This window comes from Kogia breviceps, chromosome 8 (genome assembly GCF_026419965.1).
Source record: "Kogia breviceps isolate mKogBre1 chromosome 8, mKogBre1 haplotype 1, whole genome shotgun sequence".
NCBI lineage: Eukaryota > Metazoa > Chordata > Mammalia > Artiodactyla > Physeteridae > Kogia > Kogia breviceps.
Window position 1 is genome coordinate 118286774 of NC_081317.1, and position 27352 is coordinate 118314125.

At 43.1% G+C, this 27352-nt stretch overlaps 1 protein-coding gene across 5 annotated transcripts in view; it reads left to right on the top strand.

Moving 5' to 3' along the window:
* Positions 1-27352, top strand: part of SPOCK3 (SPARC (osteonectin), cwcv and kazal like domains proteoglycan 3) — a 414509-nt gene that overhangs the window by 121531 nt on the left and 265626 nt on the right. For 2 of the 5 annotated variants that reach the window (XM_059071952.2, XM_059071954.2), the window contains exon 3: positions 16316-16361. The exons of the other annotated variants lie outside the window; for them this stretch is intronic. In XM_059071952.2, coding sequence (XP_058927935.1) covers positions 16316-16361 — 46 coding nt within the window. The remainder of the gene's footprint in view (positions 1-16315; positions 16362-27352) is intronic. 5 annotated transcript variants of the gene reach the window in all.

A 27352-nucleotide genomic window follows, 5' to 3' on the forward strand; every position in this document is an offset into this window, starting at 1 on the left:
AACAATTTTGTGGGAAGCTTTAAAAAGTCATTAATAGTTTTGAAGCTTTTGAAAACTAGCATATGAGAAGAAAGCTACAAGGTTTCATTCTGTGTTTTTAAAATGTGCTTCAGACATTCACGGCTGTTTCATCTTTATATTTGACAGTATTCTGAGCTTGTATCTAAGATTTCTGCACATATACTGTTATGAATGCTAGGGTAGGTGTTTTTTTTTTTTTTTTTTTGCATTTGCTCAAATGCCATTTTGAGAAGCAAAGAATAAAATGTAAATATCAAAATGGAATGAATTTGGAAAAGCAAAAGGGATCTTCCTGATGATCATAGGACCTCTCTTACCTATAAATAGTGTTTAGGACCGTGTTGTGACATAGCCCCCGAGTCAGAGTCTGTGCTCCAGGGAGACTGGACACTTTATCTTAGTCACTGATTTTAGCTTCTTGCTTAGAACTGTAGCACAATAGATGGTAAATATTTGCTAGCTAATCAGTGAGCAAAAAGAATTTTGGTTGGAATTCTTAAATTATTGTGCGTAGCAAAACTGCTCTTCACACTTGGAAATTAACTAATAAAATGAAAACTTAGGAAACTGAAGCTGATAGAAGTGGTGGAGAGAATGGACTGCAGCCGCGGGTGGTTTGGGTTTGGGTCTTGTGCCGGGTGGTCCTGGCCACGGGGCCTCGCCAGCCAGCCCGTCCTCCCAGGCTGACTCCAGTGTTTACAGTGTGATGCTGTATAAAAACACTACGTTACAGGTGGCGGTTATTATCGCTGTTACTAGTCCCTGATTCTGGACTCTGTGTAGGTATTACGGACTCGTACAAATACACCAACGTCATGATTTCTCTAGAGGCCACATGGCAACCTTCAAACATTTCGACCAACTTTGAATCTGGAAGGAAAGGACAGATATATCTTGTAGCAGCAATTCTGGTTATGATGAGTTAGCGTTTGTGTGTCTGCCTGGACGCCTCGCCTGTCCTGAAACCCCCCCAGCCCATCACCTCTCCTTCCCAACAGATCTGTCCTCCGTACACACATACACACTCACACACAAGCGCAGACACACACGTACCAGACACAACCAGACACACACACACACACGCGCGCGCGCGCACACGCAAGTTACTATCCCTGCGCTGAACCACGTGTGGTCTTCAGACTCCTCCGTGCTTTCTCCTGCCCGCATGCCTTTCCATTTGCTTCTACGGGAAATGACTGTTCTTGTGGATTTTGAAGCCACAGTTCTTGTTCTATGTCCCCGGACCCTGACCCTGGGAGGCCGAGGCAGATTTCACACTTTGTATGTGGCTACATTATGTTGCCACCACGATGACCTCCTTATAGACTAAGCCAGGGGTCCCCAAACCCAGGGCTGTGGACCAGCACCGGTTCCCGGCCTGTTAGGAACCGGGCCGCACAGCAGGAGGGGCGCGGCGGGCGAGTGAAGCTTCACCGGCCGCCTCCCATCGCTCGCGTTACTGCCTGAGCCACCCGCCTGCCCCCGTCCAGGGAAAAACTCTTTTCCACGAAACCCGTCCCTGGTGCCAAAAAGGCTGGGCGCCGCTGGACCCGATTACGGGAGAACAGAGGCTGCGTCTGCGTATCGCACCTTCCGGCGGCCGCAGCCTCCCGGGTACCTGGCGCCTCGAAGCTTCTGAATGAGATTTGTGAAGCTCCACCCCCTCCCCCTGGCTCCTCCCCCCTCATCCTTTTCTCTTTGTCCCCCTTGTGTAGACGGCTCGCCTGCAACGACTAAGCGCAATACAAAAGGAAGCCAAACATATGTAACATAGTGGGTCCTAATACTAATCTTTTATTCCACAATATTCAAACCTTACTTAACGTCTGCCCCTATTAAAGTACCAGTGGGGAGCCCAGAGCACCATTAAAACTGGATACCACAGGCCAAACGTTAGCACTGAGCCATTAAATGATTTATGCATTTTTTGGTGTATTCAGGAGAAAGAAAAAGGAAGCAGAATTGTTCGTTCTAAAACTTACACGTATCAAACGACTTACTTTTTTTTCCGACTGAAAGCACATGTAATGTAGACATTGTCTTGTTTTACATCAGACTGTTTTAAAAGGAGGTTTGTTCCCTTAAAAGCATTCTGGTAATTTGAGGTACAAGATGCCGTTGATAAGAACATCATGTGTATTTCCTTATGAATTTCATTTCTCGTCATCTGAGCTGTAGTTTTTTTGTCTTTCTTTTTATAAGGATGAGATCACAGTAGTACAAGATGGTAGGCATTGCAAGGTTGTGTGCAAATCTAAAGAACTGTGAAAAGTGGGTGTGTATGTGTGTGAACACCTATGTACACACACACACACACACACACACACTTGTTACAAAAGATTAATTATCCTTTCAAAACTGATCTTTTCAGATCATAAAATTAATACCAAAAGAATATCATGTTTTTAGGGCTTCCCTGGTGGCGCGGTGGTTGAGAGTCCGCCTGCCGATGCGGGGGACGCGGGTTCGTGCCCTGGTCCGGGAGGATCCCACGTGCCGCGGAGCGGCTGGGCCCGTGAGCCGTGGCCGCTGAGCCTGCGCATCCGGAGCCTGTGCTCCGCAACGGGAGAGGCCCACGTAACGCCAAAAAAAAAAAAAAAAAAAAAAAAAGAATATCATGTTTTTAAATTTAAGGTACATTTACTATTATATAGGATAAAGGAGGTGAACCTCAACCGTACAACTTCTGATTTTAGTTTTTATTTCAATTGGTGTATTTATTTTAACGCGATTTAAAAAACCAACTCAATTGCATGCATACTTTTATTTATTTATTTATTTTTTGTGGTACACGGGCCTCTCACTGCTGTGGCCTCTCCCTTTGCGGAGCGCAGGCTCCGGATGCACAGGCTCAGCGGCCATGGCTCACGGGCCCAGCCGCTCCACGGCATGTGGGATCTTCCCGGACCGGGGCACGAACCCGTGTCCCCTGCATCGGCAGGCGGACTCTCAACCACTGTGCCACCAGGGAAGCCCAACATGCATACTTTTAGATGTATGTGTCAGACTTCCACTTCAGTCTCTTTGTGTGGACGTGATATCACTATGGTAAATTTATTTTTATTGGTATGGTTCTAACAGGATGTAAAAGTAGCAAGCTAAGTTATGAAGAGAACTATATAAATTCTAAAACATTTCTAATTTTTGGTTGCTGGTATCTGAAGTCACACTTTTCTGATTTTCTAAATATATACTTTGGCTATTAGATTACCTAATGCAAAAAAAAAATCTTGTAGTAGACCATAAGCCTAATTAATTAGTCGACACTTGAGAAAATAAACTGTACTAGTTAAAACTTTGTAGATTTCTTATTGTGGAAGAGGCTATTAGCAAGCATACAGGTTATAACTTTTATATTGGTTTCTGTGTTGTGTGCTTTATTATAATTAGAGTTGGAAAATGCACAGCTCTGTATAGGATTCCCTATGTTATAAAATTTTACTGTAATTCCTTTTAATGTAAATTTTAGTGTGCAGACACATTTATTTCCTATTCTTACATTTGTTGACAGGTGCTGCTTTTTGATGACTGCAGACCAAGGGAGGTGGAATGAACTGATACTTGTCCTAAGTCCCATGCAAATACTGTTGCTGATTTTATCTCACCTCTTTATCATAAGGAAAAACGTTCTTTAGCATAATTTTTCTCCAGCTATCAAACTGGCTGGAATGTTCTCAGCCTTTTGGAGATGTGATGTTTTTTAACTGTTGGATTCATAGCATTTTATCAGAAAACACTGTCAGCGTAGATACGGGACATTTGGGGGACACACCTGTGAGGACCTTGGTTCACGTCGAGCCCATCAGAGCTGCCGCGGGTACGCACGAGCTCGGTGTGGTTTGCAGCCTGTGCTGGGCAGGGACAGAGATGGGACTGAGCGTTGAAAAGCCTTCTTAGCTGTTTGACACAAACATTTATATTGATCTCTGTTCCGATGGATTGACTCCAGTAGTGATGAATTTGGGTTTGTATGTCTGTTTTGGTTTCATTTTTTTAATAATTCATTTTCTTGTATTTTACTAAAGCCTTGTTCTGGAATGTTTGGGAAAAATAAAGGTTCTCCCCCCAGCCTGCCCCTTCTGAGGCCCTGCTGCATCGCACAGGCATGACAGTGAAGTGACTGCATCTTGAAGTTGAGGCGACTAGGGGAGATTTGAAATTCCTCTCCTTCAGAATCCTGACGGTGGAAGAATGAAGTGTTGTTGTGTCCTAAGAGGGGAAGGGTCTCCAGCACCTCGAACCTAGCCCGGAGGGCCCTACATCCGGGTGCTCTTGCTCCTGGGCTTGGATGGGGGTGGATGCAGCCACTCGCTGTGAACAAATCAAAGGTGCAGTAGGGATGGGGTGTCATCCTGGGATGAGCGTAAGGAGGCCGTCTTGTGTGCCAGGCTGCCTGGCAGGGTCCTCACACGGAGGGTGGCCCCGGGGGGACCCCCGTGTGGCAGGGAAGGGGCTGAGCCAGTAAGGAGCTGGGACCCCCATCCAGCAGGGAGCAAGGGTGCTGCATCACCAAAAATGCCTGACCAATTGGAAAAGCTCTATGTCAGGCAGGCGTCTAGGAGGGCGTGTAGCCTGGTTGGCACCTTGATGGCGCCTGAGAGAGCCTTTGAGCCACGCCTAGATTCTGGACCTTCCAGAGCTCTCCGGTGGATGGTTACTGTCCCAAGCCTCTAGGTTTGGGCCCAAAAGGAGGTGGGGTTGCTTTCTCTGGTCCTGGTGCGCAGAGAAGCAAGTGGTCCCTGGGGGCTGCGTTTGAGCCACTCTCCTCCCCGTTATCCTTTACTGACCGAGATGCTCATTTTTGGCTGTCTGGTAACCGGGCTGGTTTTAAAAACTGCTGCGTTGATGGTGTTGGTACTGTTGTTTCGGTGTTTTAAGAAGTCTGAAATGTAAACCTTCCATATTGGAACAAACCCCACTATGTATACATGACTTAAGTTTTTGAATTGAGCAGAGGATCATTCTTTCAGAAAGTCTTCTCTCTCCGCAGAGAAGAGGAAGAAGATAATACTCACAAAGCGAAACTTCTAGGGCAACGTCACATCACACTTTAGTTCGAAGATTTCATAAACCAGTGAACTGTGAACGTAACGCTGTTACTATGGGTAATGGCTGTGCACCAGGATCTCAATAATAACCATGAGGGCAAATCAAAAATTGTCTTAAACCCCAAAGTGAAATCTCAGTGTGAACCAAATGGCTTTCCATTTGTGTCTAAATATGGATACGTTCAGAACGGAGTGCCCAGTACGTAGTCAGAGTTTGTGTGTAAATATATTCCCTGCCGACTCTGTCAGTACAGCATCTGAAGAGCTTCCTTTGGCTGCTGGAGGTGTAAGAGAGCACAGAAATATACTCTTGACTCAGTAAGGAACCTACTAATATCCTTTGTTTCTTAACATAGCACATTCTAAAAAAGAGAAATACTATTTTGCTTTCATTTGTGATGAGTAACTTCTATCTATTTTACACAGTATTTAAATTTTGACTAGTACTATATTTTCATTGACTTTTCTATGCTAATGCTTTGTATCAGACTGATAGTGTGCATTTAATGTTTGTGTATAATATAAACTTATTTACATTTGATATGATGAAACATATTTGAATTACAATCAATATTTAGTTTCATATACTTGTTTGAAATCATGAATCTTGAACACTGAAAATTACCAAAACACCAAAAGACTGGGATTGACATATACAACTACTATATATAAAATAGGTAATAATAAGGACCTCTCCATAGCACAGGGAACTCTACTCAGTACTCTGTAATGACCGATATGGGAAAAGAATCTAAAAAAAGAATGGAGATATATATATATATATATATAAAACTGATTCACTCTGCTGTATACCTGAAACTAACACAACATTGTAAATGAACTAAACTCCAATAAAAATTAATTTTAAAAAACACCAAAAGAATGTGAAATAACTATGGAAATCTGGATGCTGCTCTTTTGTTCCGATGACTAAACAATAGCTAAAGTTTTGATTTACTAACCCGAGCAGTGTTACAGGGTTAGAAAGCAGTTTTGTGGAGCCTGGAAGCAGGTTGCATCAATTCGCCCACGGTTTCCATTTTAAATGGAGAATCATGATGTCAGGTATCCGGTCGCCACACGTTCGCAACCTGGGCCTAAAACACTCCTTTTGTGTAAAATATCATAAGAACTTTTAGAATCACATTCTTCTGTGGTTCTGGATTATACATCTTGATTTCTTGTGCTGAAAATATGGTAAATGCATTTGTGGATTATCCAGGGCTACATGGTACATTTATGATCAGAAAGTGGAAATGAAATATTTGGCAAATTCATGGGCTTTGAGGTTTGGAGATTGAGTCACACAGATTCAGAACATTAAACACCTTTTTTTCCCCCCCAACCCCAAATATGTGTTATCCTGTATTAATGGAAATAGAGAGGTATTCCATTAAGTATTGCTTTTGTATTTTTTTTTATACACGTTCTTTTATGGGGCATCATAGGCCAGGATAGGAGGGATCCCCGTCTTTTCCAGTTTAAGACTCACTTTGCAGGCCTTAGGGGCTCAGTCAGGGCAACTCCCCTGGGCTCGGGGTCGGGGGGGGGGCGGGCAGAGCAGCCTCGTCTCAATAAAACTTTATTTGTAGAAACAGGTGGCGGGCCGCCCATGGGAGGAGTGCACGGGCCCGCCTGTGCTCTTCTCGGGGGGTTTAAGCATGTGTTCTCGGCTTCACCCCCTCCACCTCCAGCAGGTGGCTGATCTCTCTGTGCTTCCCTGGCCTCACCTGTGCAGCAGAAGTGACAGCAGACACGCTGCCTCTTACAGATGCTGGAAGCTAGGTTCTGGGAACCGGGTCCAGGGCAAGCGAGTGGAGCCCCAGGCCACCGTGCTGCTCGGTTTCCGTTCCTGTTGGTGTTCTTACAGTTAAAACCAAGGCTCCCAATATCTGAAAGTCTTGTTTTATGTATTAAGGCAAGCACTTCTGTGTCATTCCCTGAAATTAATGAATTGTAAGTTTTGCATATCAGTGTGAAACTCACCAGTCCACGTACATATGCACAAGAACTTTAGCCTTGATGTGCAGGGACTTTCAGAGACAGTTGAGCAATCCTCCAAGGCGCAGTTTATTTATGTGTTTAATCTGCTGTGAGTCGGGGAGCATAAAAGTGCTCTCTGAGAAGTCAAGGGCTCACTGAGGTGGCATAAATGAATTCTCTCAGGGTCCCAGGACATCACTGGAGAAACGAGGGGCATTTGTGTAATAAACGCGGCCTTGGGGGCTGAAACACGTGGTTGTCTCGTGGATAATTCCTTTGTGCCCGGACAGAGCTTCCTTCCTCTATCTTGGGGTCCAATCCTGTGTTAAGGGGGGGGCCTCCTCTTTTGTGAAATGTACTGGCTTAACTCTTAACACTGGGCATTCCTCCCACGATGGGGTGAGATGTACTTGAGGCTGTCACAACGTAGAACACATTTCAAAAAACAGACAGACTTTCATTGCTGTTCTTGAGCTTCTCGAACTAGCGGCGCCTCGTGAGTTCCCTGAGCTGTTGAAACACAGCAAACAAGAAGAGGTCACTGTAGTTGGGAAATCCTCAAGTTGAGCGTGAGAGGGTGTGGGGGACGTCATCGCAAACCACAGAAATTCTAGGGAACTTCCCTCGCCAGCCCTCAGCATAGGCCCACACAGGCGTCATACTGTTGGACTTCCGTGGACACTTACAAAGATTAACAGAGCTTTTGTTAATAAGTAGAGCAATAGCTTATACTTATCTTTGCTTTCACTCTGGAGGCTTGAATCCAAACGTACAATTGTACAACAGTTCAGAATCGGGTGTATTCCTGTCCTGTATGTTTTCCCCAAATGCACACGCTTTGCTGATTCACTTGCTCCTTGGGAATACACAGATCTTTCAGTGTGGAAACTCTGGCCCAATCTCTCTTCCCCGGAAGATGACTAGGGGCCCAAATTGTTGTCTCTGTCTCTGTGCTTCCATGCCTGGGTCCTGTTAGGGTGCCAAGAAGTCGTTTGTCTCCCGCCGGCTTGTGGAAAAGCTATTGGTGGTCAGGGTCGTTGCTGGGTATCAGGACTTAACCAGATAGAGGCCAGAGGGTCCAGGCTGCGATGTCAGGGGAGTGGGTATGGATGCAGAGTGATCGGTGGGGAGCAGGGGGTGCAGGGAAAGTCCAGGATGGGAGATAGGGTCAGAGGATGAGCAGGGGAGTCCCAGGGAGGAATGGACAGAGGACACACTGATATCCACGCACACACACAGTCAGGATGCTGAGGACACCCTGGCACGTGCCCCTGGATCTGCTGCGGGTCCGGTGGCCCCGTTCCAAGGCCAAACCCATCGTGCAGCATCAGATTCCCAGTGGGACTGACCCCGTAAGGATTGACCTTATGGGTTGCAGCTTACGTTCCGCCAACAAGGGCTCTTATGGAGGTTCTGGATTCTGTGTGTGGGGAGGCGCAGGCAGGCCCGAGGTGGAGAGCTTGTGTGTACCTTCTTGTCCTCAGGGCTAACTGACTGTTATGACTTGGGGGGCCTTCCAGCCATTCATGATTTGCTAATATACCAGTTTTCTATTCTCGCTCATGTCTTTGAGGTCTGACTGTGCTCAGCCCGGCAGCACTTTGAGTCTCTAGAGCGCGACGGTGGTTGATTTTGGGTGCCGTCTGGGAATTCAGGAGGTGGGGGGGCAAGTGGCTTTTCTGTCCGTGGCTGACGATGGCTTCCCGCGGAGCAGCCCCCCCCCCCCGGTTCTGTTGACCAGCAGGTCACCGGGCCAGGCTGGGCTAGGGGTGGTGGATGCCCTGCACCTTTCCTGGGAGTGGCAGGAAGTAAGGATGCTCAAGAGCAAAGCCCCCAGTGGGCCGTTCCTCCTGCAGGTCGGGAGCTCCAATGCCCTTTCACAGAGGGAGGCCTGGGAGGCCAGGGCGATCCTCGGAGACCTGGCCAGGCGCACCCTCGGGTCTCTGTGTCCTCCACGAGCGTGTGAAGACCTCTCAGCTACATTGCAGGTTACCTGCTGGCTTCCTCTGAAACAGGGCCCATCTGGACTGCAGCCGGCTCTCACATCCGATTCTGGGCTCCTGAAGTCACGGGCCACGTGTCACTAGGTTTTCTTTTTCCTTAGCATCTACTAGAAGCAAAATAAATATTTATTGGAAGGACTGAACAAAACACATCCTGAGTCTCTGGTACAACATTGGATGGTGAGTAAGGTCACACGATGTGTGTGTGGCGTCAGAGGTCGGGGGTCACGGTACTCCAAAGGCGTCTTTCCCCTCTGCACCCCCCGCCATAGGTTGCAGGCTTTCCCCCAGCAACTCCACATGTTTTACTGAAAAATCCCATTTTCATATGATGTCAGTTTAAGAAAGATAGTCATTTATGCGGGCCTCTCACTGTTGTGGCCTCTCCCGTTGCGGAGCACAGGCTCTGGACGCGCAGGCCTAGCGGCCATGGCTCACGGGCTTAGCCGCTCCGCGGCATGTGGGATCTTCCCGGACCGGGGCACGAACCCGTGTCCCCTGCATCGGCAGGCGGACTCTCAACCACTGCGCCACCAGGGAAGCCCAGAAAGATAGTCATTTTTAACATCATAATGGTAAGTGACAATTACTCGAATGTTTTTCTGGCTGGAATAATAATAGATACCAATTTTTAAGTGCCTATTACATGGCTATAAGCTATATTCATACTTTGCATATTTTAATAATTTAATCTTCCTCAGCTTAAGGGCATTGTTACTAGTCTCAGTTTTCAGAAAAGAACAGTTAAGGTTAGAGTTGAAATATCAGAGTAACGGGTAAATACGGCGTTTAAATATAGGCTTTTCTTATTCAGAAACCTCACTCTTGGGCCCCTGATGTCTGTCCTATTATATGTTTCTCATTTTTTTCTTTCTTCATTATTTTTTTATTCTAACTCATTCATTGAAATTGTCAAGCTAGGATTTGAAAATTTGTACCAAGATAAGTTTATCTTTGCCTTCCTAATTATTATTTCTGACGTTTTCTCAGACTTTCATTTTTTATCATAATTCATAAAACCATTGGAAGCATAATTGTTATATGAATGACATCACTGATAAAACACTACTGCTTTTGGAGTTGGTTGTTTCACCCGTTCCTTCCCGTCCCCCAAGTGCTCTGGGTTTGTAGCTACACGATTTTGTTACATCAAGTCCTTTTCTCTCTTATACTCAATTTCAGTTCCTAATCGTGGTTGACCCACATTTTACACTGCAGATTTCAAATCAAGTTTTCATTCAAATCAAATGTGAAACCATTTCAAATCAAGTCGAGCAGTCTTAGATCTGTTTTATCATTTAAAATAGTGCATCACTAATGAAATACAATGTGTAAATTCTTAACCTAATGAAATATACTTATAAATGCCTTAGAGTAAAAGATGCAATCTAGGTGGGACTGTCAGTTCAAAGCAAGACTGGGAGAGACAGCTGTCGAGAAGGGCTTACTCCTGACGCCATCACTTCAGGGGAGAGTTCATCCCAAAGACACTTACTGTAATAAGTGTCAGTGCACATAGCGGGGAATACCAGAGATGTGTATTTATTTACTTTGTCTCTGGACTAAGATTGCTGGGTTTCCATAGTCATAAATAGGTAGCTGTGCAAATCTGGAAAGAAATCTTATCAATCTCATACCACATGGTTTTTTTTTTTTTTGGGGGGGTGGCAAAGCTGATTGGCTAAAACATAGCTGCCTGTGAGTTGACTCATATGACTCAAATATTATTTAAAATGCCACTTAAATGTTTTAGACAGACACTAATGAAATGTATCTCTGTAATAGACTCATCTATTTAAAATATATATGTATACATTTATATATATGTATATATTTTGACATACATGCATGAGTATGTTTTGTGTGCGTTTGTGTGTTGTGTGTGTGTGTGTGTGTGTGTGTATCTGTGTTCCCAATGGATGACTGTTACACAGGCCTCACATGACATCCTAGATTCTCTGATAGCAGACTTCAGGTGGAGAAGGGAAGTGCTATGGAAATACTACCACCTAAACGATCTCGGTGTAGGTTGACCCTAAAATCCTATACCCCACTTGAAACTGGATTGTCCTATTTTGGCGATATGAGTATGGCGTTTCAGAACTACCCACCTTTGATAACCATCACTTCAGCACTTATTTTATTTTTGCAGTGTCTCCGAAAGCGTTATCTTCTGTGTCCCATTTTGTAATCGTGTAAATACTCTTTTTATAGCTAAAAAATCCTTTATACCAGTTATTTAATATAAATTACAGAACGCTTGTGGGATTATAGGACACAGTTATGTCCAGTAGTCATCAACAGAGTCTTTATTGATGGTTATTTAAAGGTGGTGTGCCCGGCTAGCAGTTTTCAAATACGTATCTCAGGAAGGTCCCATTGTCTGTGCAAACCTTCGTGGCCTCGGGAGCAGCTTGGGTGGCTCAGCAGCGGCGCTGTGATGCCTGGGTGCAGCTCTTCTCATCTTCAGCTCTAGCCCTTCGGGGGCTCTTGGAGCTTCCCGGCTCTCCCGTTCCCGGTGGATCACGTGTTAGAATCCATGAGGATACTGAGTAACCCACCCTGGCTTTCCAGTCCCTGTGATTCCTTCAGGCATCGGGAGAATTGATCACTGTAGATGCAGCAGTGAGTGAATGATCCAGACAGTTCATCCGAGGATATACGCTGGTCCTTCCCACCTACTTCATCTGGACGAAGCCCGATTCTGACCAGCTGTTGTCATGGGAAACTAGTTTCTCTATCCTGGGCATGGTTTTTATTCTGAAACATCTATTCTGAATGTATAAGAAAGTACTTAGACATTTATGTATGCGTGATTTGTTATAAAATATTATAAACAACATGGGAGCACAGACGTATGAAGAAATAACTGAAGGATGGTAAATCCACACGGACGGATGTGAGACGTTCAGTATTTTGACAAAACGTATTGGTACGGTTGTAAAATGCTCTTAATAAAATGATGCACAAAACATCTGGGTATAATATTGAACGTACAGTATTATCTCAATCTAGTAAAACACGTGTGAAGAAAAATCTGTTCCTGTTAGCAGTTCTCTGCTGTAGGATAATTTGATTCATTTGTGTTTCTGTATTTCCCAAAAACTCTACCTCGCGGGTCCTCGGGTGGGTGGCGTTTCCCCGAGGAGGCGTTTGGCAGCATTCGGTGACGGTCTGGACGCCACACCCTGAGGGAGGTCACTGCTGGCCTGTCACCGGTGGAGGCCAGGGATGCTGCTTAACAGCCTGCGATGTTCCGCAGAGCCACCACCCCCCGCCCCCGCCCAAGACAACAAAGAATTATCTGCTCGAAGTGTCAGTGATGGCGAGGCTCGGAAACTGTGCTCCCCGTTAAACGTGTATCTCATTTAAAATCAGGAAAAATAGGACGTTAAAACCACGAGGAAAAGGCTTAAATCCCAGGATACAGAAATCAAATTTTCTCATGCAGACCACATTTTGGGGAAAACTGTCAAATATTCTTTCTTTCAATATAAGAAATTGGAAAAGGTGCAGAACTCACTGTGATTGTGCCTGTAATTCACGGTGCGAGCTCTGCAGCGTGAGCTTTGCCCGCCCGGTGGGCCCCTCGGGCTTGGTGTCAGTCATCGGAACCTGAATTTCTCCAGTCGTGGGCATTTCCCGAGTTGTTTCCTAAATCCCTACTTTGCTTATTCTGGAGCTAAATTGAAGCCCGAGCACAACCAAGAGTCACTAAAGCTTTTTGAGACAAAAGAAATTGCGCCTCAGTGAACACTTTATGTGAAAATACTTTGATTTCTCCTCCTGGCAACATTCCTAAGATTTCACGCGGCGAAACCATTTGCAGGAAAATAAAAGTCTAGTGATACGAGAACACAAAGAAAAATATCTAAAAATAGCGAATAGGGGAAGGACTTTGCTTTTCTGCACCATGTCAGATGGCCAGCTGTCCGTGATGCCCTTGATATCACAAAAAGCCAGGTCATGCTGTACATTATGATTATACATTTTTGACAGCTCTGATCCCAGAATAAGCCAATGTGATCATGTTATTCTGAAGGACGTTCAGTGAAGTTGTCGAGGTCCGCTTTTACCATCGCGTTGTTTTCTCTGCATGCCCACGTACTTCCTGCTAACCCGTACAGTGTTGAGTTATTTCAGACACTCCGGCTCGTGGCAGGCGTGATGCCGTCATGTTATCAGGCGTCAGTGTCAGCTCCACTCCTGTGCCAGCCTTTCTGCAGCGCAGAGTCACCAGTGTAGTAAAAACCTTCCCGCACCTTTCTGGATGGGGCCGCGGTAGCTGTACCACTTCAGAAAGTCTGAGGGGACAGCGCAAGTACTTGTCTTCTGGCATTAACCACAGTCATTCATGTTGGCTTTGAAAAAGTTCTCTGCACCTCACATCCGACACTTGGGGGAGGGTTGCAGTGTGGACATCACTTTGAAAAACGTGATGAGGGGTCCGTAGCTCTTTCTAAAACAAAAAACAGGGGCTTCCCTGGTGGCGCAGTGGTTGAGGATCCGCCTGCTGATGCAGGAGACGCGGGTTCGTGCCCCGGTCCGGGAGGATCCCACATGCCGCGGAGCGACTAAGCCCGTGAGCCATGGCCGCTGAGCCTGCGCGTCTGGAGCCTGTGCCCCACAGTGGGAGAGGCCACAACAGTGAGAGGCCCGCATAACGCAAAAAATAAATAAATAAATAAATAAATAAATAAATAAATAAATAAAACAAAAAACAGAATAACGACAGGACCTTGTCAGCGGTCATGGCAACTTGTCCGGTAGTGATGTTGACCAGACAATTAGGGGATGACCTCAGCCCTTCCGACTGGCAAACATGCTTTAGCACCTGTTCTTGCCAAGAGTGGGCTGGTGCTTTACATTTTTGTAACTAATCCCTGCACCACCCTTACCAGACAGGCAGGCATTCTTTCTCCGACTTGAGTACGAGCATCTGAGGTTTAGACCATCTCTTTCTCTAGCCTCATGCAGCTATTAGATGGTGAAGCCAGACTGCAAATTCAGCTCTGCATCTCCAGAGCCATCACCAGGTGCCAGGGTCTGGCTTGGCCAGTGTTTCAGGAGAATCCCAACCCTCTCCATGCTTGGAATGGAAGACAGTCACCTTCGTCACGCAGTGAGCGGTGACCTGAAAAAGTGATTACGTGAGCGTGCTGTGATCTTCAGCTGAAGTTTGAGAATCTGAGCGTAGGTACTTGATTTGAAAACCTAGTTTCCCAAGATTTGTATCATGCTGTAATTTTTTTAAAAGTGAGAGTTTAAGATGAGACGAAACAATCAGTATTTGTCTAATTTAGTGCAGAACCTGTCAGCGTGTTCTGCCCTAAAATGCCCCCTCTCTTGTTGCAACCCTATCCCAACATAAAGAAAAGACCGACAGACGTGTCTTCTGTGGTTTTTCTTTTCTTCTTTCCTTTGAGGGTGAGCGATGGGGGTGAAAAAGGTGGTAATGAGTGACTCGTCACAATAAGGAAAAGGTTTTGTAACAATTTAAAATTTTTCAATAAATCAATTAGGGAAGTATATTTATTTCTGTAATTAAAATGCTCTCCGTTCCCTGCCAGTACACTGGAGGGTATTAGCAAAGAGGGTGGAAGAAGATTGAAAGAATCTCTGCTTGGCCTTCTGGGTTCCCCACATTCTGAGGTTTCGGGTGGGTTAGGATTTGGGGCTAGGGACTGTTTCCTCCAGGAGCATCCCATAGTGCACTTCTCTTGCTTATGATGGTGGAAATAGCTTATTAATTTGAACAGTGAAATCGGTTCTGTTTGCATAAGAGATGATCTGTTTGAGGTGCCTGTACAAGGCTTTCAGGTAAAAACGGTGAATAAAATTGACTCAGTCAGTTGGCTCAGCTCTGTGCGCTATTCGTTGCCCCACTTTTATGCTTTACGGTCAAATGTACTAAATATACAGTAAATGTAATGATTCTTTCCCATATCAAAGATTGAAACTTTAGGCAAGATTTAATTAGGTGCACACTTTTTCTCAAGCTTCCCGGTGCATTCTGATGAATTCCTTAGATGTTCAGTTGCCTGTGACCGATGTTCATAAAGTATAGCACCTGGGCCTCTGCGGAGTCACCTGGTATGTTTCCTGCTATGGGAACTGTTCCAGTTACTGGTTGTTTTTTTTTTTTTTTTTGAGGAGAAAGTAATTTTTTGAATTATCTCAGGGACATTTAATTGAATAGGAATCGCATGTTCAATTTACTTTGTTTGCTTGAAATCTTAGAGCCATATATGTGGCTCTTTTCTCTTTGCCCGAATTTCCTTATTTATTTCATATTTAATTACAGCATATATATATATATATATATATATATATTTTTTTTTTTTTTTTTTTTTTTTTTTTTTGCGGTACGCGGGCCTCTCACCGTTGTGGCCTCTCCCGTCGCGGAGCACAGGCTCCGGACGCGCAGGCTCAGCGGCCACGGCTCACGGGCTTAGTTGCTCCGCGGCACGTGGGATCTTCCCGAACCGGGGCACGAACCCGCGTCCCCTGCATCGGCAGGCGGACTCTCAACCACTGCGCCACCAGGGAAGCCCAGCACATATATTTTTAAAAATTAATTTTTATTGGAGTATAGTCGACTTACAGTGTTGTGTTTCAGGTGTACGGTAAAGTGAATCAGTTATACACATACACAGATGCACTCATTTTTAGGTACTTTTACCATACAGGCCATTACAGAGCATTGATTAGAGTCCCCTGAGCTATATACAGAGGTCCTTATGAGTCATCTGTTTTATACATAGTGGTGTGTACATGCCAACCTCAGTCTCCCAATTTATCCCCCCCCTTCCCCCCTCCATTGACTCATGTACTAGTGCAAAATGCAGTTGAGTGATTGGAAACCGGTGGATGCTTTTATAAGCTTCTTAGCTTCACGTAATCGTGTGTTATGCTGCACGTTGAAAGTATCGCGTTGTAATATTTAGGTGGCGTGGCAACCAAAACAGTTAAATTCTTACAGTGTAGTAAATGTTGACTTGCCATGAAAACGAACACACTTACTGAACGATATTTCTATAACGTGCGAACAATGTATTCTCATGTGATAACTATTGTTTTTCTCTTGTTCCTTTTTTTTTCTTTTTGTTTGTTTATTTTTTTTGTAATTTACTGCTTGCCATTGCAGGAAGTAGAGGTTTGTATTCAGCTTCTGTATTTCACATTTTATTTTTGATTTTATATGAATCTTTACATTTTAATTACTCGTAGCCACTCAATTCACATTATTTTTCTCCTTAGGATGATTATTTCCGCACTTGGAGTCCAGGAAAGGCCTTCGATGGGGGTAAGAATGTCATTATTTTAAAATAAATGTTTTTGCATGTTTACAATCACTGAACTTTAAACATGATGTTTATTGCCTGGTTAGATTTTAAAATACTAAATAGGAGAGCTTAGATGAATGGAGAAACTTCATGCCATAGTTACTTTCACTTCAGAATATTGTAGTTAGAGGTAAGTTACTTAGGTATTGTGATTTGTCAAGGTGTGTCTCATTTTTAGAATCATATCTGATTTGTCTGATTTAGGCTTCTGAAGTTTACTGCGTCCATTCTTATTAGTTGATACAAGTCACTTCATCCAGTTCTCAGATCTATTCAAGTACTTCCACTAGGAAAGAGATTTATTCTTGCAAAATTTCAAAACAAATGGCTCTGCTGTCTCATTTTCAGTAAATAAACGCTTTCCTTTCAAATGGAGCCGACTGGTGATTAGACTCAGCTGGTGCCTTAGTAAGACCCGAAAGGAAAACTCTTGTATTGAAAAACTGCCCCCGCAGTTTGTAATCTTGGTTGGCCCCCTTGAGACGGAGGGCAGGACACACACACGGGACAGGAAGCCCTCCCCTGGGTGCAGGAGATGCCCGATCTCAATGCACTCATAATTATGTAAGGAAACAGATTTGTTTACCAAACTGTACACTATTAGAACCAGACTCTTCCTTTTAAAGTTTGAAACAAAAGACATTTCTACTTTACATCGGCTGTAGTAACCTCACATAACATGGTATCCATGAAGCAGTATTATTTACAAGTAGAAGTTTTTTTAAATGAGCCATACTACGCCATTAAAGGAAGCTTTACAGTATTGTGCTGTGTTTCCTAATATTTGGGCTGAACGCTACCTCAGCCAGCCTCTGAGTAGGGAGCAGCTGGGATAGACGAGGATTCTGGTCAACATAGCAATCAACCTTCTGTCGGAAACAGCCATTCACATCTTGTCCCTCCTGTTACATTACTTTCTTTGTTCCTTACTTCACGTGATTTCACTGTTACTATCCGGTGTGTTAATTTGTGGGATTTACATAAAAGTGATTTTGATTTGGTTACTGTAAGTCAAGCGAAAGGCACTAAAAGACAGGCAGTGAAAAAATACAGGCAAATATGCTTCACGTCATTACACTTTGCAGATACTGTGTTTACAGATTGAAGGTTTGTGGCAACCCTGCATTCAGCAAGTCTCTTGGTGCCAGTTTTCCAACAACATTTGCTCACTTCCTGTCTTGTGTCACATTTTGGTCATTCTCACCTTATTTCAAACTTTTTCATTATTGTTATATTTATTATGGTGATCTGTGATCAGGGATCTTTGATGTTACTATTGTAATTGTTTTGAGGCGTCGCGAGCTCCACCCAAATAAGACAGTAAGTGTAATAAATGTTGTGTGTTCTGACTGCTCCACCGACCAACCTTCCCTCCGTCTCTCTCCCTCTCCTCGGGCCTCGGTATTCCCTGAGACACAGCAATACTGAAACTAGGCCGAGTAATAAGCTACACTGGCCTCTAAGTGTTCCAGTGAAAAGAAGAGTCACAAGTCTCTCAGTTTAAATCAAAAGCTAGACATGATGGAGCCCAGTGAGGAAGGTATGTCGTTGGTGGGAATGTAAATTGGTGCAGCCACTACGGAGAACGGTATGGAGGGTCCTTAAAAATCTAAAAATAGAGCTACCATATGATCCAGCAGTCCCACTCCTGGGCATATATCCTGAGAAAACCATAATCCAAAAAGATACATGCACCCCAGTGTTCATTGCAGCACTATTTACGAGAGCCCAGACATGGAAGCAACATAAATGCCCATCGACAGAGGAATGGATAAAGAAGATGTGGTGCATACATACAATGGAATATTACTCAGCCATAAAAAAAGAATGAAATCATGCCATTTGCAGCAACATGGATGGACCTAGAGATGATCATACTAAGTGAAGTAAGTCAGACAGAGAAAGACAAATAGATCATATGATATCACTTATATGTGGAATCTAAAATAAGATACAAATGAACTTATTGACAAAACAGATATAGACTCACAGACTTAGAAAATAAACTTATGGTTACCAAAGGGAAAAGGGTTGTGGAGAGGGATAAATTCGGAGTTTGGGATTGACATATACACAGAAAACCAACCAGGACCTGCTGTAGAGCACAGGGAACCATACTCAGTGTCTTGTGATAACCTATAATGGAAAAGAATCTAGAAAAGAATATATATATATATATATGTATATATAATATATATAAATATATATATATATGTATATATAATATATATACATATATGTATATATAATATATACACACATATATATATTCAGCCATACATATATGGCTGAATCACTTTTCTGTACACCTGAAACTAACACGACATTGTGAATAAACTACAGTTCAACAGATATTAAAAAAAAAAAATGAAAAGAAAAAAGCAAGCTGAGATAGGCCAAAAAACAGTGAGCCAAGTTCTGAAAGCAAAGGAAAAGTTCTTGAAGGAAATTAAAAGTGCTGCTCCAGTGAACACATGAAGGCTAAGAAAGCAAAACAGCCTTCTTGCTGACATGGAGAAAATTCTAGTGGCTGAATAGAAGATCAAACCAGCCACAACATTTCCTAAGCCAAAGCCTCATCCAGAGCCAGGCCCCACTCTCTTCAATTCTGTAAAGGCTGAAAGAGGTAAGGAAGCTGCAGAAGAAGAGTTTCAAGCTAGCAGAGGTTGGTTCATGATGTTGAAGGAGAGAAGCTGTCTGTCTCCATAACATAAAAGTGCAAAGTGAAGCAGCGAGGGGGTGATGCAGAAGCTTTAGCAAGTTATCCAGAAGATCTAGCTAAGATAATTAATGAAGTTGGCGACACTAAACAACAGATTTTCAGTGTAGACGAAACAGCCTTCTGTTATAAGAGGATGCCATCTAGGACTTTCATAGCTAGAGAGGAGAAGTCAATGCCTGGCTTCAAAGCTTCAACGGACGGGCTGAGCCTCTTGTTAGGAGCGAATGCAACTGGTGAGTTTAAGCTGAAGCCAATGTTCAGTTATCATTCTGAAAATTAAGAATTAGAATTAGAATTCTAATTAAGAAAAATTAAGAATTAAGAATTCTTAAAATTAAAAATTAAGAATTAAGAATTAGCATAATTAAGAATTATGCTAACTATACTCTGCCTGTGCTCTATAAATAGAACAACAAAGCTCAGATGACAACACATCTGTTTACAGTATGCTTTACTGAATATTATAAGCCCACTGTTGAGACCTACTGCTCAAAAAAATAAAGAATCCTTTCAAAATGTTACTGCTCGTTGACAAGGCACCTGGCCATCCAAAGCTCTGCTGGAGATGCACAGTGAGATTAATGTCATTTTCATATCAGCTGTGCTGACACAGCATCTATTCTGTAGACCATGGATCAAAGAGGCACATTATGATTCATGGGAAGAGCTTAAAATACCAACCTCAACAGGAGTTTGGAAGAATTGATTCTAACCCCCATGGATGACTCGGAGGGGTCCACGATTACAGTGGAGGCGGGAACTGCAGATGTGCTGGAAACAGCAGGAGAACTAGAGTTAGGAGTGGAGCCTGAGGATGTGCCCGAATTGCTACAATCTCAGGATCAAACTTTAATGGGTGAGGAGCTGCCTCTTGTGGGAGAGCAAAGAAAGTGGTTTCTTGAGATGGAATCTACTCCTGCTGAAGCTGACTGTTGAAATGACAGCAAAGGATTAGAATGTGACATAAACTTAGTTGATAACGCAGCAGCAGCAGGGTTTCAGAAGACTGCCTCCAATTTTGAAAGAAGTTCTCCTGTGGGTGAAATGCTGTCAAACGGCATTCATGCTACTGAGAAGTCATTCATGAAGGGAAGAGTCAATTGATTCAGCAAACTTCCTTGTTGTCTTATTTTTAAAAACTGCTGCAGTCACCCCAGCCTTCTGCAACCATCACCCTGATCAGTCAGCAACCACCACCATCCAGGCAGGACCCTCCGCCAGCAAGAAGATCATGACTCACTGAAGGCTCATAGGATGGTTAGCATTTTGTAGCAAAAAAGTATCTTTAATTAGGGTATGTGCATTGTTTTTTTAGACATAATGCACAATTAATAGGCTACAGTATAGTGTAAACATAACTGTTATATATTTTAAATATCTTATATATGAACTATATTTTTCTTTTTAATTTTATATTAAAAAATTCACGTGACTCACTTTATTGCAATATTTGCTTCACTGTGTTTGTCTGGAACCGAACCCACAGTCTCTGAGGTATGCCTGCAGTGAAATGCAGACTGAGATAGATGTGCATGCTTTCTTGGGAAATGAATTTTTATTGTGGAATCATAAACCTTGAAAAATTGCAGTTATCTATGAAACGGATGTTAACACTTAAATTTGCCATACTTGATGTAGCCAATGACAAATAAGATGCTTTGTTTTTCTCATTTGTGAGTGTGAATATGTGTTGCACTGCAATTTATCTCTTGTTTAAAAAGAAAAAGAGGGCTTCCCTGGCGGCGCAGTGGTGGAGAATCCGCCTGCCGATGCGGGGGACGCGGGTTCGTGCCCCGGTCCGGGAGGATCCCACGTGCCACGGAGCGGCTGGGCCCGTGAGCCGTGGCCGCTGCTGAGCCTGCGCGTCCGGAGCCTGTGCTCCGCAACGGGAGAGGCCACAACAGTGAGAGTCCCGCGTACCGCAAAAAAAAAAAAAAAAAAGAGATCGTTATAGAGAGGCTTCCAAATCCTGAGGTACTGGTAAGACTTATGTACTTTATTATTTGAAGAAGTTTTTAACCCAATAACTTGTCAAAATACCATATTTATCAAGCAGAGAGTAGCTCAGGCATGATGGTGGCTAATGTTTATAAAGTGTCCTGTATGCAGTCTCTGTTCTAAGTATTCAGTATATGAGCTCCATTAGTTCATTAATCTTCACGGTCACCCTGCCGGGTGAATGGGGAAGCTGAGGCCTGAGGCGTTGAAGGTGCTGCCAAGGTCATATTCCTACAAAGTGGCAGAGCCTGGCCTTGGGTCCAGGTAGTGTGACCCCTGCACCCCACTTCCTGATTGCTAGGAGGTCCTGTCACTCGTACGGTAGCACTAAGATGAGATAATGGCATACGAATGGAATTTTGAAGGTTGTGCTTTAAGAATAAGTCTTTACTTGACTGAGCTTAGAAATATTGCTGTTGGTTTTGTTTCTGTATTTAAAATGATATTTTTTATGCTATCAGGTTTTGAGTGATTGAAGATGTAGTTGATAAATATACATGGGAAAGTTTTGTATTCAAAAAAAAAGAAAGAAGGGGAAAATTAGTTTGAGCTGCATGAATTTTTTTCTGTTTTGTTTCTTCGTGTTGAGTCAAATTAACCAACGCATTTGTCGACCATAGTGAGGAGTGAGAAAAATCATCCTGTTCTCATCTGGCTTTGAATAAGATAGATAGTGTCATCATTTGGATAGAATAGACACTTGAAATATGTTAATTTCTAATGCTTCTTGTTCTTTCTGATGAAGGAGTTTTCCATTAAGGATCATTTTCAAAATGATTGAGCTGTTGAACATAATTCAGAATACTTTTTATGAGTGTTTTAAGTTTTACTATATCACATTTTTGATTGGCTTATGGACATCAATATCATATCAATATAAAGTGATTTTCCCCAGTATCTTTACTGGGGGTCTTGCATATTTCTAAAAAGAGCAAAGAAAAATTTACGTTAGCATATAACATTTTTCTGATAATGTTTGTACAATTTTTACCATATTCATTTAAAATTATATTTTACTTCCATTTCTATTATGTTCCACAAAATATGCAAAAATACTACTAATTTAAATGTTACTTAATATTTCATAATATTAATGGCATAATTTCTGAGCGCAAAACTCCTCTTTATGTATCTCCATAGATGTACCCACACATACATACGCAACGTGGATACATAGTTACACACTCAACAGACACACATGTTGGCCCCTGCAAACTTGCCTCGAGGTAAAAATCAACTGATTGTTCACATATATCTTATTTGCCTTCTGGTTTTGCTGTGACATTTTCCATTTCATGTGAGTTTCTTTTTTTAATTAATCAGAACATTCCCACTTATTTTAAACCACTAAAATAGTAAGAGTTGTGGAAAAAATATATTGGTTTTAAATGAATTAAAGTAAATCTATTTTGGTGATGGTGAACTTGCTTTGAAGTAAAAGAAAGTATACTGATGCCATAAATAGATTGCTTTTGATTTCTCTACCTAGAATTTTCTGTGCCATTACTTCTGTTCATTAGTTGACACAACATAAATTGCCTGAAAAATAGTTTTAACGAGGACGTGCACCTTCCTGACATGGCATAAAAATTCTGTGTTTGCCATGAGAAACTGAAGGAGTAGTTCAGGAATGAACCTAGAGGTGCAGCCTGATAAGGATTTAAAATAATTTAATAAATGCTTCGGATAAATATGCTGTAGATTTAAAATATAGTCACTTTTTTCCTTCTCACTACATTCTTCCTGCCTTGTTTTTGGTCGGGGGTTAATTTGGGTAATAGCTAAGTTGCTGAAATTTTTAGCCTTCGTTCTTGAGAGTTGTTTAGAGAGTCTACTTGTCCGGAAGTGCTGTGTCTCTAAGGATCACCTTTTATCCAAAAGTTCTTTTCTCCAGCATTTGATATCTGCGAGCCCCGAGATGAAAGAGATTCAGGCTAACGGTGTTTTCTATATTTTTCCCCCGTTTTACCTTCCAAACCAGCTGAGAACCCTCCACTTGGCCCTTCCCGTGCGGTGAATTTCGTAAAGAAGCTGAATTTAATAGATCCGGAGATCTCGGGCAGATCAGTTCCCTGTTACTGATGCGTTTCCCCTGCTGGTGCAGATTTCCAGGGATGTGGAATTAGGGCAGGAGTGTAGCTGTGCTTCCATCAGCATCTGTGTTACCGCAGTTTCGCTCTGTGCTCTGTTTCCGAGCCTGGCCCTCTGTGGGAAAGGGCAGCTTGACTCCTACTGGCTGGTTAAGCTGTCTTTGAGTTAAACAAACGTTCCTGAAGAGGTGATGTGCTAGGACACCATTCCCAAATGCCAGCCACTCAAAATCTAGCTGCGAGAGATAAGCGTATGCAGCTAGCTCTGTGTCTGCATGAGCCATCCTTGCCCGGGAGTGGAGGGCTGCGAAGAAGACCTAGGTGTGCACGTATCCACTGCTTCTGCCTTCCCAGGAGCAGGTCTCAGAACTTACCCGATTCCCCTAATTTCTCCTACTCATTTGCAAAGCATCTCACATATGCTTGAGGCATCCTCTGCAGCCCACCTCTGGCTGCAAAGGGAAAGCTGTGGAGGCTTCATCTGGAGCTTTTTCCCCCCCTCAGTGAACAGAGCTGTTGAGTGTTATGGCCGTAATTATTTCTGAAATTGAAGAAGACTTGTGTTTGGGAAAGCACACCCCCAAACTCATCTTTCCCTTCTTAAAATGCACCCCCGTATTCTTGAAGGTGCATGCATGTGGTGACGCATGTAGGAATCGTCTCTCTTCCAGATGCCTTTAACTTTCACTTGTTCCACGAGGATACTTTTTTCATGTTCTGAGAAGATGTTGGTTGGTGGTCTGGACCGCAGGCCGGGCTGCCCTGCTTCCCAGCAGAGGCTTACTGGTCCCCGATGCTATTTAGTTCATGGGCTGGGGTATTTGGGCACTTTTCTAGTAGAAAAATTGGTGTTCCCAGAATTGAAATTCAGTGGGAACAATATGCAAAGATGATTATATGATTACAATATTTTTAAATGCTTCCAGTCACTTAAAAATGTAAATTCTGAACCTTTATTTGATCAACACACAAGAATTGATTTCAGATTTTTTTTATCACTGTGGACAGAGGACTTGTTAGGGTTTTCAAGGGCTAATAACCATGCCTCTTACATCATACGTTAGTTACTTCACACACGTTGGCAACCTTGGCTTATAGAACCCTCTGGAAAACCTGCAAAAAAACCCTGTGTTCAACGTAGAAACCAACAGGGCGTCTTCATTTACCCTATGTCAGAGCATACAACTACACAGGACTTTTAAGTGAGAAAGGTATTTCTCACTCCTCTCCCCATCCAATTTTGATTTCTTTATACAAGAATATTATTTATTTTGTTTCTTACCAAATCTATAAAACATAGGAAGCAAGAATCTTAGATTGTTTCATTCTATGTCAGATAGTGCCTTTTTCCTCCATAGAATAATAAAGATCTGGTCTGTGTTTTTAATTTATAAGATGCAATCAAGATTAATGGTACTTCATTTGGTTCGTATGACAGTCGCCTCCATAGGTGGCAAGAAGGGAATTATATTTATTTCTTTTCAGTGACCTTATGTGTTAGTAAATTGTGAATCAGATTTTTAGAAGGAGGGATTGATCAAATTCACTTCAAAGGTATTCTATTCTGATACATAAGAAGTAATATCTTTATCTCAAACCTTGTTAATCTAACCTAGTAATAAGTATTGTGAAGGTTGAAAAACGTTAGAGATATACAGGAAGTGATACTTAAGCAGGAATCCTCCCCCGGATAAACGAGTGATTTTCAGCCCTGCCTCACGTGAGAATTACTAAGCACCTAGTTAAAATGCAGCTGCCTGGGCTCGTTCCCTGAATGTTTGATTTAATTGATATGGGACAGATTTGGGGCACTTCCTGTGTGTTTGTTTTAATTTTAAAACTTGTGATAAAATATGCATAAGATAAAATTTACTGCTTTACACATTTTAAATGTGTCGTTTACTGTTATTAAATTCACACAGTTGTGCCATCATCACCGCCATCCATCTCCAGAACGTTTTCGTCTTCCCACACTGACCCTTTGACCCCATTACGCAGTCACTCCCCATCCCACGCCCCCAGCCCTTGGTCTCCAACCATCTACTTTCTATGATTTGACTCCCCTAAGGCTCTCGTGTAAGCGGAATCACGCAGGGTCTGTCCTTTTCGCTTAGCATCACGTCCTCAAGATTCACCCACGTCGTAGCACGTGTCAGAATTCCTTTCCTTTCTGAGGCTGAATCACGTTCTGTCGTGTTATGTGTGTGCCACGTTTTGTCAATCCGTTGATCCATTCGTGGACACTTGGGTTCCTTCCCCGCTTTGGTTATTGTGAAAATGCAGCTATGAACATTAGCGCACAAATATCTGTTTGAATGTCTGCTTTCAGTTCCTTTGAGTATATACCCAGAATTGGAGTTGCTGGCTCTTGTAGTAATTCCATGGGTAATCATTTGAGGAACCATCCTACTGTTCTCCAGAGCAGCTGCATCATTTTACATTCCCAGCAGCAGTGCAGAAGAGTTCCAATTTCTCCACATCTTCACCGATATTCGTTATTTTGTTTTTGTAAAAACGATATCCCTCCCGATGCATATGTATATATTTCTGCTTTAAGTTCTACAATTTATTATTTTATGCAGATACAGTTGAGAATCACAGGGTACAAGGAGTGACATCAAAATAATTCCTCTCATTTCCTCATTCTGTTCTGCAGTACTGAGAAGTTTATGGTCAAAACAGCTATTCTTTTGAAGGCCGTCAAAAATGCCAGGGAATTTTAAATAACCTCTTTGCCTTTTCGGAGCTGGTGCCAGAAGCAGGTGCAAAGGAGTTTGCGAATGGATTGTGGGAATCAACCCAAGACAGAATCATAGTTTCCAGTGAACAAGCACTGCCTATGTGTCAGCCTTAAAAAGTAGATACATTCTTGGGCTTCCCTGGTGGCGCAGTGGTTGAGAATCCGCCTGCCGATGCAGGGGTCACGGGTTCGTGCCCTGGTCCGGGAAGATCCCACGTGCCGCGGAGCAACTAAGCCCGTGAGCCGTGGCCGCTGCGCCTGCGCGTCCGGAGCCTGTGCTCCGCAACGGGAGAGGCCACAGCAGTGAGAGGCCCGCATACAGAAAAAAAAAAAAAAAAAAAAAAAAAAAAGTAGATACATTCTTTACAAAGGAGACAAGTTGAGAGCAGTTGGTAAAGGTAACAAAGCCAGTAGGCATAGCTGGGTCTGAAGTCGCCTGGTAGTGGGTTTGAGTCCTTTTCTCTTTCTAGTCTTGTACGCATGTGTTCTGTTTCTCAACTCAGATGTATTTTTTACGCAGAGACATGGTAGGGATTGAAACCGCAGGATGTGTGGGCAGGGGTTGGAGTGGGGGTCCGAGGAGCTTAGGTTCTTTATGTCTGGGCACAGAAAGAATTCAGCCAGAGGCAAAGTGATAGGTAAGAAGTGATTTATTAGTGTAGGATGCTTGTGAGAAATGCCGGCAAGCAATCCAGCGCTGCCCCTAGAATTTAGTGGGCTACATATTTATCATCAAAGGAAAAGTGAGGAGGGAGAGAAGACCACCTTCTTCCTCATTCTTCAGTAGACATCAAGCTTCGATCATCAGCTTCTCCTGCAGACCAGGTGGGGGAGTTTTCTTGTCCCTACATGGTCAAGCCGGGACTGTCACGGCACTGTTTAAATTCGGAGAAGGGTGGTAACATGTGCTAAAACATGGTAAATCGTCTCAGGTTTCAGTATAATGTCACCTTTTCCTTATATTTTTGTTTTTAAGGTGCACAGAGGAGCGTGTCCTAGGAAATATTAACTTCCTGAGCTCACTGGGCAGGATGTGGGTTTCAGTCCACCAGGGTTTATTGTCTGGGGGCATGTCTCATGCTTCTGTTGCTTGGTTTTGTTATTAAGCAAGCCTGCTTTCCTGAGTGATCATTAATTCACAGGGTCTCCCATACTTTTTTCTCTACTTACGATCCCCTAGTGGGCTTACCTATTTAATCACCTACTTTGTCCCTTTACTCTGTCCCTATCAGGATGACATAGCGATAGCTGACCATCATCCAGTATACACGGTACCCTGTTTAGAATTGCTCCACTACCAAGGAAAGGAGGTGTTTGTAACTTGTGTTCTAATGTTGGAGTAGAGGAATATAGATTTTAAAACTCACTTATGTAATTATTATCCAACAAGTGCAAGGATTT